Source organism: Andrena cerasifolii, chromosome 1, assembly GCF_050908995.1.
Source record: "Andrena cerasifolii isolate SP2316 chromosome 1, iyAndCera1_principal, whole genome shotgun sequence".
Taxonomy (NCBI): Eukaryota; Metazoa; Arthropoda; class Insecta; order Hymenoptera; family Andrenidae; genus Andrena; species Andrena cerasifolii.
The window spans coordinates 21,651,277-21,663,735 of NC_135118.1; the positions used below are offsets into that span (position 1 = coordinate 21,651,277).

Sequence of the window (12,459 nt, forward strand, 5' to 3'; positions counted from 1 at the left end):
AAACAAGGCGCGAGTTTTCCAAAGCGAGGTGCCAATTTTTCTGGTGTGCAAGCGGATTTTCAAAGGCCTCGTTGTGGGTCAGAGGTCCTCGTTAGCTTCCCACATCGCTAACTTTCCCACGCCGGATTTTCCCTTTCCCTAATTATTAGGGGAAGGCCTTATTGACACCCTTGGTGAGAGTTATGTCGGATTGCACCAATAAAAGTACAGAATTCGGTAAAACGAACGGAACTCCACCCACACGGAGTCCACGTTGTGTCGCGTGCTATTCATTAAACTAGTTGTCCAAAAACCGTCATAGGGACAAGCTCAAGTTCATCTCACATAGTCAAGCATTATATATAACCACGAATAGCTATAGTCTTCAATAAAGTTAATAGGATTAGGAGATACTGTAACACAGTCTTTTCAAACTCTCCCTATTCCGTAAAAAGTCCCCGTCGCCATTAATTTGCCGCCGGGAAGCGTCGTCCAGATCCAGGTATTTGACGCGCATCTACGTTGCGAATAAAAACGACGTACGGTTGAAGCAGCCAGTAATATGTAACGTACACTGTAATTACTAAAAAAAATATAGGCACATTTATTTTACAAAAATTTTAATCGCACTTTTTTGCGACTTATGTATTTTTTGAAAATTATATTTATTTATTATAAAAATTAACCTGTGACCTTATAGTTGTGGGTGGGCCCCCTTTGTCCGTTGGCAACCAATATTTAATATAGTAAATAGTTGCCAGACGTTTAAAACACGATTCATAAACGAGCTCGGGAAAAAACTTAAGAATTATATTTAATATGTTCTGCGAATAGAAATGAGTAACAGTACAGTTACTTACACATATAGAACATTAACAGTAATTACTTTTCTTTTTACTACACCTCTTTAAGTTTCTATAACAGTTTCAGTTGTATAAGTTTTTACTTATTTTCTTCAGTTTCATTTCATTTGAAAACACCCTTGTGAATATATATTAGGTTTTTAGTGAGACAGTGACCGTAGTCTTTAGTTAGTAACTGCTCACTAGATAATTCAAACTTTGAAGCGCGAAGCGAGCGTGAGGAAGATCCATTTGTCTTGGACGAAGGTATTAGAAAGTCCACGTGGAATAAATACGTCAATACTTAGCGGAATGCCATCAGAAAGCTGGCGATCCAATAAAAAAAAACAGGAGGAACTAAGACGAAGAAGAAGAAATATGGTCGTCTTACGTAAAACGGGCAAGTGAAATTTCGCGTGGCCAGTCGGTTTTTAAATACTTCCCCTCGGACATCATTCGGGTTAACAAACACGGACTGCATAGCCGATGACTTCCTAGGCGATTGCGCGATAGCTGCAGGATGTGAGCTGCTTGCATTATCGTTTCCGTTACGGGCTCGTGGCGTTTTCTGCGGCTTATCTACCCTTCCTGGCTGCCTGGTAGTTACCAAAGATTATTGATTTAACGGCTCGTCACGCTCGCGATGGAATCTGTTCGTTGGTTCGCAATGAAATCGCGCAGGGTGGTAGCAGGTTGTCATTAGTGTGTCAAGGTGTGGGGGTGATCATATCTAGAATAACAGGGGAGTTCTCTAGACAATGGGTGAACTGAGTTCCGTGACTGATAAAGGATTCTGCACGCGGTAGTTCGATTTCGAATATTACGTATTAATATTCTGGGAATTATTTAGGAATCTCTTACCAAAATGATAGGAATTTTCAACTGGGACCTTAGAAACTATTTTCGAGAAATTAACGCTCCTGAGAAATGCACCTTTTTCGTCACTAATTCTACGATTACCAAATGTTGAAGAATAGTAACGTATTCAAAAATTAGAATTATGAAACTTTTTATTTACTTCCCAAGAGAAGCCTTGGCGATCATTACTACAGTATTGAAATAATTAATTCTGATGTAGGTATGAAAGAATATAGATTGTCAAATGTTCGTGGTCGACTAGACCACAACCATGGTTTATTGACAATACTTAAAAAACTTGCTGTCAAGTTCTTGTCGTGTAATGTGTATAACACCTGTTTTCCTTATTGCTAATTTTCTTCTACAAACTTCCAAATACCAGTGGCACACCCAGGGGTGGGGCCAAGGGGCCCTGGCACCTCCCAACGAAGTGGCTTTGTAAAAGGAAAAGAAAACTGGATTTTATTCTTTAAATAAATTTTTATACTCGCCTAATGAATTTTATTGAGTTTCCATTAAAAATATTTTTATCCCTTCAACTCGGCTCCCCGAGATTAAATCCTGACTAACGTGCCGCAATACCTATTACCATTATTTCTCCATAGAAACATATAAGACACTTGTAGGCAGCATTTGCCCCTAAATCCCCGCAATGACGGCAATAACCGTGATTTCCGCGAACGTGCCCGGCACAATAGAGTCTCCCAAAAACCAAGATAAAATATCACTCGAACAATTACCTTTGCTTACCAAAGGAGCCATTGTCCCTCGATTGTCGATTCGCATTGCGTAAACGGCACGCTGGAAACAAAGGCGCGAAAAGAAGCGTGGATGGATGGATCGGTGAGTTGAATGCCTATTCTCGCGTGCACGGAGGTGACGGGGCTCCTCGTCGGTCATTGAAATCACCGACCGGAGACTCCAACGCCCGGTGAGGCAACGTCCCGCTTCGCCAATGACTTTAATGCATTTCGTGCGTGATGACGCGAGCTGCATATCTCCTTCCTCTTTCTTCCTCCCCGACGCCACACCAGCCACGCTCCCAGTACACCGATTGCCAAGCGAGCAACAAAACGTTGCATTATTCGTGTAATTAGTCGTGAAGGATCCAGGCGCGATCGCAGTCTGCATTAATGCACAACTCTCCGGGCGAGCGAGGATAATTGCGTGACGAGATGCGAGCGAAATTGAATCCAATGATGCCAGCCGCCTTTGCTCGCAACCTCTCCTATTATCATACGGCATTATCATCGTGGCCAAGCATATCGTACATGCCTGATGAATAAAGTCAACGAACACCGCCGGGGACGTGCGAAAAATCCGCTACTTTCGTTTGTTTCAATGTCCCCCTCCTCCCCCTCACCCACTCTATTCTTTTGCGTCTGTCGGATGGAGCCAATGGCGGTGTGAGATCGTTGCTGGTTATTATCAGCGCCTCGGCTCGTTAAATTAATGGTTAGAGTATCAAGGTATGATAAACATAGGTGGTTCACTTGATAATGACGGCGTCTACGTCTGTGTTGCAGGCAGCAGCAGCGCGGGCTGCGGTTACCCCGGGGCACCTGCGCACAGTAGCGTCCGCTTCACGGGAACAGGTGCTCAGGACGTCATAGACGAGGAGGACGCCCTCCTTAAGGACACGATATTTCGCGAGGGCACCGTGGCTACGTACTCCTGCGAGCGAGGCTTCGAGCTACTTGGACCTGCGCGGAGACAGTGCCAGGCGGATGGGTCCTGGACACCCGAGGGAGTTCCATTCTGCGGTAAGTTTGAATATTTTTTGTTCGATTCAGAAACGCTGATTATGAACGTCATAATTTTTGTGAGAAATTAGTGGTTTCGAACGAGACGGAGTTGAGCAAAGTAGCATTCATCCCGTGTTTATTAACATTGTTGTATTCAAAATATTATAAAATAACTAAATACTTGGCTCGTGGAAAGTAATCATCTTTATAGTCTTCTTTCAATCAAGATGTAGTGAATATTACAAACAGATTTATCAGAGTTTTAAAATTGTGTTAAACAGAATATGTTGTAAACTTATAATGAGAATGACGGGCAATTTTTACACTAAATAAAATTATCTTCAATTAATTTAATTTAATAAATTTACTTTTAAATCCAATTTCAAAATTATAATTAAAATAATTTATCCAAAAATTTAATTCAATGTAATTCATAAAACCTATAATAATCTACATTTTGACTTGAATTATTATTTCAATAGAATATTGTAAAAATAATATATTAATAAATTCTTCAAACAGCAATACATAAAATTTAAAATAGTTACAAAAATTAATTATTAAAATTAAAAATTGATAAAAACAGAATATGTTGTGAACGCTGGTCACAGAATGTGAGTCGTCTGCTGATGAAGATGGAGGGCGGGTCAGAATTGACCCGCCTTCGGCGAACGGTTACAGGTCTCCGTGGTGTTTTAGCTTCTTTTCTTGACTGTATCTTAATGAGGTACATTAGTTTAACGGGTATTCAGGGATTCAGCTAAAAATGCGACGACATTGTGTGTAAAAGGCATCGACCACAATGCGCTCGTGACTTGACTAAAGAATTCTCGGAGGAGTTGTCGAGATACGTGTGTAACGAGGAGGTAAATACGTTCGCGGATGTGGGCTTGAGAGAAAGTTCGACCGTTCTCGAGAAACTTATGCGCGCGCTTCCGGTCACGCCTTTATGAAGCGTTTTAGGAACTTGTGAGTCATTCTTTCGAGAAATAGGAGCCTGCTTTTAGTGCAAGCTAGTGGTTCCAATATTTAGGAATTTATGGTAAAAAAGGTGGCAGATAATATCTGAACCGACAGATTTCAATAGTTATGACGTTAGTGAGCCTTTGATCCTTTCAGAGTAAATTAAATGCTAATAATAAAAATCATAATTTCTATGAAAAATTAGAAGCTTAGAAAAAATTACTGTTCTCGAATGAGACAGGGTTAAACGAAGTAGTATTCTTAAATAATGAAATGGAAATAAATCAGGCGATATTCTGAAATAATTAAATGGAAATAAATCAGTTCTTCTCGAGGGAAAGGTCGACATGAATATTTGAAAGTTTCGAAAATTCAGGACACCTGTAACATGAATACTGTATGTCGTTCAATTTTTTAAGTAGAATGTAACGATGAGTTGATTCGTGGAATCTGTTGTCTCGGCCATGCAGTATAAAAATTTTCGGAGGCAAGTGGCCTGATTTCGAGTGTCCTTGACCGAGGAGACCCACGACAGTAGAAGAAATACCGATGTTAGTGGGGGCATAACACCGTTAACTCTGAACCTGTTACCTCCTATGAACGCTCGCGGCCTTCCCAACGTCACGCGCATTCCTGACATTGGCCGTCCACTCTGGTCCATCCTGGTCCAAGTCAGATTTATTTCCATCCCCCTTGAGTCAGCATTCCCAATAAGGTAGCTTGGTATATGTCATTACCAGAATTTTTTTTGCCATAAATAACTATGAGCAATGGGTGCTCAAACTTCCAAAATACATACCAGTATATGTGTGTGTTAATTACCATAATCCGTGCAAATTAGACAATATTACTATTTACCCCTCTGCAGTTTAACTTATTCGTTCGTCGATTGGTCGCAGACCTTTTGCTCAGAGCGGCACTTATTAAACACAAAATTCTGGAATAGTGCAACATATATTTTTTTATACAGCCGTACATTAATTTGTTATTTTCGTGTTGTGGGTATACTTTACTATAAATTTGAAATTAATTTAATTTTAATTTTGATGCGATGGAGAGACATACTTCGAGCGAAGAGGGGGTAAAATTTGTGGCAGAATAAAGAAATGTAGTTACCTACATATGTCTAGATTAAAATGGCAAATAACGTAGAATCGAGAAGAACACAGATTTAATTAATTAAATATTTTTTGCTTGCATGTACGTTTTGTAAGAATGGAAAGTAAAGTGTATTAAGAACTAAGGTATTGCAAGTGATAGAAAAGTTACTGAATTAACAAGAGTTAAGAAAATCCAATCACAATGATAAAACCAGGCCGTATGCTTCCCGAGTTATTCAACCGAAACAGCTACGAACGGTGGGAATCGCGTTTCTTTTTCAAATACAAAGAACAGGTCGATCGTGTTGTATTGTAATGGTTTAATGAACTTGCAGGGGTACCTTAAATTCATTATAGGAAAACAGGCCCACAGAGGGGCCCAAGTGGCGCTTCGAAATGCCCCGGAAGTAGGTCTGTGTGGCACGAATTAGAAGAACGTGATGCTGATACGCTTCGGCGGTCGCAAGAACTGTCTCCACGTTCTCTAGAGTATTTCTCAAACTGACAGCATAGAGTGTCCCATTTAAATCGATACACGCGAACAAAAACAAAGTTAAATTTCACATTTCACGTATGTTAATAATATTAATAATATACCATAACATATATTATTATTATTAAATCATATATTATTATTGCTATTTATACTCAAAACGCGTATATTAATAATACATTATTAAAATATATATAATTCCACTTGCAAAAACAAAGTTAAATTTCACATTTTCTCTAAGATTCCATCTACAAAAGGAAACCTATTTACATCAGAGTACCTATGTTCTGCTCTAACACAATTCAGCTGGTGTTTGAAATATATTTCTGCTTGAAACTTTTACGTGAGTCGATTTAAATATAACATTCCGTATATTCCAGCTGCTCGTGTACGTATTTAGAATATCCGTTCCATCGAAACAGGTCGTCTAACGACTGAAATGCGGGTGAACAGATAAAAAAAAGAAACAATTAAATTCCAACGCGTTTTCTCCGCATTAATCGTCTATAAACCGACAGCAGTAACTGGTGAACTATATATTAATATACAGTGTGTCTTACGGAAAGTAGTTCCGTTAAGAACATCAGTCTATTTACCGTTGCTGAATTCTTCAGCGCAATGCGCGTCTCGGAAAAACGTGCCAATCTATTAAATTGTTCGAGTGGCGCGTGTCTCGCTCGTTAGAAACAAGCAACAGCATTCATCGGCCATTATGCCTGACCACTGATTACGCATAAGGGGAATCTTGCGTCTGTGTATAAAAGAACGGGTTCCTCTCATCAACAAGGAAGACGCAGTTAAGAGTGATAATTTATAGACACCCTTCAATATAGGTAATCATAATTTAGAGTCGCTGGAATCGAATTAAAATTATCATTTGTGTTTGAAAAATATAATTTTGTATTACTGAGCAGTCAGATTCTTGAATGGGATTTTTGAGACCTTTGTGGTTCTTTAATACTCATATTGAAGTTATGAGTTCTTTCAACAAAATTATTTTGACAGTTTTCTGCAATATCCAGTTCTGATTTGAAATATTTGTATATTAATAATAATTGACAATAGAGTGTATTTCTTCCACACAGATTAACATTAGAACTAGACCTCTGTAGATGATATCTACTCTTAAGATATGAACTTTAAATCCATCAATTTATTTTCCCCCTTCCTTCGATTTTCCAAAAAATATATTTATAATATTATACCTAGATGTTAAGTTCACATATTGCAGTAAAAGTAACGAGAAATGTCAGAAAATGCACTGCTGTAAGTTTGAGTAATTTGTATAAGAAATTACAACGATTTAAATTTCTATAAAAATTAGACATTTTTACTGCTTCGGTAGTTCTCGAATTGAAATACATATTTCTAATTCTCTTACCATAGAAACGTTGGGTACCACATTCGATTGCTTCGCAATTACATTTAGGGAGTTTCAGACTTCCATAGAACGAGTTACTACTAGCTCAAGCTTCCACGTATAAACTGTATCCTTCCTGGAATACAAATCCTACGTTTCACCATCAATTCAGCACCCTTCGCCATGTCTGTTGACTCTAAACACTAAATTAATATTGCAGAAAACACGATTTACATTCCAAAGCCTCAATTAGTCCTAATTAAGAGATCAATATTCAGTTACAGAAAACTAGCAAAATGCAGATTAACTTGAAAGGTTCTTTGCACAAATCGTAAAAGACAAGAAGTATTCAACAAGCCAATTTCGTCATGTGGTAACGACGCGTGCGCAATTTTTTAAATTATATCCCTTTAGAAAACCAGTGACGTTACGATTAGTTTGACGCGTCCCCGTTTCGTCGCAAATAAACAATTCGTGATCGCCCCGCGAAATTGCCCTGTTATATAGTTCCCTTCGAGTTGCAGTTTCTCGCAATTTTCTGCCAACCGCAACACTGGATTCCCACTTACGCACTTATGCGTGAACTTGACTTTTCGAAGGTAAACTTCTTTTGCCGCTCGCCAGCATGTGTATACGTAATCGCGCCTATACCGTAATTTTCACTCACTGTGAAGAAGCAAAAAAAAAATAAGCCACCTCGTCGAAGCCATCTTAAGTCCATTCCCGCGAGTTTATTAAAATGCAATTTTTAGCTAGCTTGTAAATGCTTCTTCGCATGCCTTCTTTTAAATCAGAGGCATTACTCTCTCTTAACATCAAACACATTGTGTACCGCAGTGTTTGGAACCCTTTTTGAGTCGCGACACCCTTTTCAATATTCAATATTCAATATTCAAATAACGTGGAACCCTCCTCCCCATATAATATAAGGTAAATAAAAGGTAAATTAAAAATAGATATTCCAGAATATAATTCTAGCTGAATAATATTTAATTATCTTTAATTATATTTGATAATTTTTAATAATAATATTTTATTACCTTAATACTTATGTTATAGATATACTTTCAGCTATTTAATATATTTAATTATCTTATTTAGCGTGATGGTTGTGCATCTAGATGATCAGCTTTTCCTTTTTTCAATATGGCAATGTAACAATATTAAAACAAATAACTGCTAAGAGATCGTCAACTAAAAATAACCGCGACGACACCCCAAAAAACACTTCGCGATATTCTGTTACTTTATGTTTTTTTTCTCTCCCTTTTCTTCATTTTTTAAATGATTTACTTAGTGAATTTATATCAGACGCTTCTGCGAATGGTATTGGAATAAAACTTACGGCGCAGTCTCGTTGTTACTCAGCAAGTGGAATGGAGTTTTCGCGTCTCCAGATGGTGTTACACCTCCATAATTTCTACGCCAACTTTCACTGATTTTCCTTGAATTTTCCCATCCGTAAAAGTCCTAATCATCGTCTTTAAAGCTTTGCACGGATCGCAACAACGGTTAAACGCAGGCATCCTCCACTTGCATTTTTTTTTTTTAAATCCTTTGCGCGGTCGGGACGTACAGTCGTATTATTATGCTTGCGGTTGCTAGAAAGAAGATTATACTGCGAACGGTACCAAAAATAAATTTAGAGACTAGTTCCATTAGAAAGAATTATAGCTTCAAATTTATGTACCATGGAAAATAACGTGGAGGTTGCCAGAATAGGCCAGTGACGCCAGCACACTTAAATCACGGTATTAAATTACTTATGCAGACATTTAAAAATGTATATGACTTTCAAACATCCTTCGGACCACCTATGGACCATTTGAAATACTTTCCACGATCATGAAATAGTAATATTGATCGCCAAGCAATAAATAATAAAACCGGTTTAAAACTGTAAAGCCGTATTTAACAATATTATCTATTCTGCCAGACAAACATGCGCCGTCTGGTCGTAGCTTGTGGAATTTCATAAATCACGGGAATAAATAATTTATAATTTGAACGATGACGTGTATAATGTGTATGCAAATTATTTCAAGACTCCGCGTTCCCGTAAAAGGTGTGGCATCATAATCATGACTGTTTTTGCATTAATAAAGCTTTCACAGTATGCAGGGAATTCGTGATTTAATATTCTCCACCTTCAAGCCCACCGCGGGCGATAGAAGTAGAAAATATATTAGCATCGTGCATATGCGTGACCGCCAACTATTTAGTTATACCTAGTGGTTAATGAAAAATTAAACTATTACAATGAACCAATTATGGTTTAAGCGCTTGAACGCCCCGTTGCATGCCAATTCTGCACACCTGTATTCTAATTGTTATAACAACACTACTTAGGTATGAATGTTTGAATAGCGGGTAAATCAATATGTACCTACTGTGCACGAATTTCTGCCCGTTGGTACTGATGCTGCAGACCGTAACGATAATTTCTGTATGCCACACTGGCACCCGTGTTGCATGCGCGTATATTATATTATAATATGTGCAAGGTAATTTAGAGATAGGAGCAGAGGATTTATGGATGTATAGAAATGCAAGGTGTCCCGCCTAATTATTTTGAATGATCTTAAAATGCAAATTTTAAATATTACAAGCCACAGGTAAAAACTGCAGGATTTCCAAATTCAAAATATCTTTCTGGGACCTGATGACAAAGCGATTGCAGATTTTAAAAATACATTCAAAATATTAATATACAATTCATATTCATAGGATTTAATTTGTCGGAAACTTCGCTAAATCAAAGGTGTATTAAAAAAAAACGTGAAATACCTCAGATATTCGAAATTCCATCGGGGAGGCAGTTTAGAAAACAACCCTTAAATTGTTTTGCAATTCAGCTGAACTAGTTGGAGATTTCTCAAAAGTCAGTTGCACTACCACTTTCTTTAAGTAGATTATTTATTCCCGCGACACCCAGTGTATCTCGAAAGGTATTACACGAATTTGTCACCTGAAGGTTCTTAAAGAATCTTTCAGGAAGTAGGTACAATTGACTTTAAGGGGTATTGTCGCCGCGAAAAGCTTCGTACGATTTCTAAGCACCGTTTCAGAAAGCGGACAATAGGGACACCACCTCACTTTGTTGCACCCGGTTTCCATCTACAGGAACACGGGCGCGTGCTGATGGTCTCGTCGTTTTGTTCGATACACCGGCGTCGAATAGCATGGTTGGGATGAAACCTATCGTAATGGCCTGTATAAGAAATAACTGTAAATTATGACGTGGCCGCGTGTGTGGAGCTTGTGGGAACGCGTGCGGCATACGCTAGCTCACAGGACTCGGTATGTAGGTTTAGGTCGAGAACGCATCAATTACGCGCTCCGAGTGTATCGTAGGCTCAGATAGAATGTCGATTAGCCTGCTCGATCGAGTTCTTCTTGCTTAATGCTCGCGAACACGTCGAACCTTCGGATTCTTCGGTTTTACCAACGACTTTCCACTTTGAATAATCACGATCGTCCGGTGGTTGGAACAGTTCCATCACACTCGAATGCTCCGGCTGCCTGCCCCTCGGAACCGACGTATTATTAAATATAATACAGTCTCAGTGTAGCACAAAATTGCAATGAAAGCAGCGGCAGCGTTGTCCAACTCAATAGGGATGATTTGGGTATAGGCTAAGTAGGCTGCGGCCTACTTAGGCCGGGAAATTTTGGGGAGTGGCAAATTTGGGGGTGCGGCAACTTTTTGCAGCGAAAAATCTTGGAAAGCAAGAAAATTTGGGGAGCGTTAAATTTTGAGAGCGATAGATTTTGTGAAGCGGCAAATTTTTGGGGTGTGACAAATTTTAGGGGGCGGCAAATTTTGAGAGCGACAAATTTTAGGGAGCGAAAAATCTTGGAGAGCAAGAAAATTTGGGGAGTGTCAAATTTTGAGCGCGACATATTTTGGGAAGCGACAAATTTTAGGGAGCGAAAAATCTTGGAGACCAAGAAAATTTTGGGAGCGGAAAATTTTGCGAGCGATGGATTTTGTAAAGCGGCAATTTTTGGGGTGTGACAAATTTTAGGAGGCGGCAAATTTTGAGAACGACAAATTTTGGGAAGCGACAAATTTTAGGGAGCGAAAAATCTTAGAGAGCAAGAAAATTTGGGGAGCGTCAAATTTTGAGCGCGACAAATTTTGGGAAGCGACAAATTTTAAGGGGCGAAAAATCTTGGAGAGCAAGAAAATTTGGGGAGCGTCAAATGTTGGGAGCGACAAATTTCAGGCGAAAGAAATCAGTAAATGTTTAAACACAGAGGCTTGCGAGAACTTTAAAACAATTCCCTTTTTTTCATATACCGAATTAGCAATAACTCATATGTGAGTTGCCATATTGAATTAATTTTGAAATTATCCCGACTACTTTAAATTAAATTATTTGTTGATATTTCGCGGATAGGGCAGTAGACTTAGCCTAGGAGCGTCAACTCTCCAAATCCGCCTCTGCAACTCGCAAATAAATTATAAAGTTCCCTCTGCTTTTCGAACCGACACTGATCATCCCATAATCTCGATTACAGATTCCTAAAACGTTTGTATTTGATCGCCGTGGATTACTCTCGCGCAGCAGCAGGCTCGAATGAATTAGCGACACCGATTTATGGGGGTCGCCGTGGATTAAGCACGATCACGCGTGGCAAAAGGGGCGCGATCTCATTCCCGGTGTGTCGGGGACTACCGACATCGAGGCAGTGCCAGTTAACGCCGATAAAATTCTCACCGTTACGGTACAGTAAAACTACCGCAAGACAGGCAACTTCTTTGAGAATGTGCTGGCACCGGCTGTATACAAAAGTTTGCGACCGAAGCGCACATCTGCGTGCCAAACGGCTATTCACCCGTGCAGCGTGCCTCGTGCGCGGCCTTCTTCTTGCCTTTTCTATTTCTTTTTCTTAGTTAATGGGAATGGCAATGAGCCGCTAGAATTTTCCCATAGCGCGCCTGTCCTTGGACGGCGCGTAGGCGATTATAATATCTAGGCTGCGCCGCCCGATTAGAAAATCCCGGCCCGCCGCGCTCATCAGTGTCGCCTCTGATCGGCGAATCAGCATCCTGATTAGAGCTATCGGAGTAAACTCCGTCGCGGAAAGTGATATTAAACCTTAACGAGTTGGG

At 39.4% G+C, this 12,459-nt stretch overlaps 1 protein-coding gene across 1 annotated transcript in view; it reads left to right on the forward strand.

The window, feature by feature from the left end:
* LOC143369675 (uncharacterized) overlaps nt 1–12,459 on the forward strand; it is a 66,292-nt gene that overhangs the window by 33,073 nt on the left and 20,760 nt on the right. The window contains exon 4 of the mRNA XM_076813913.1: nt 3,206–3,442. Within this exon, the coding sequence (XP_076670028.1) occupies nt 3,206–3,442 (237 nt within the window). The remainder of the gene's footprint in view (nt 1–3,205; nt 3,443–12,459) is intronic.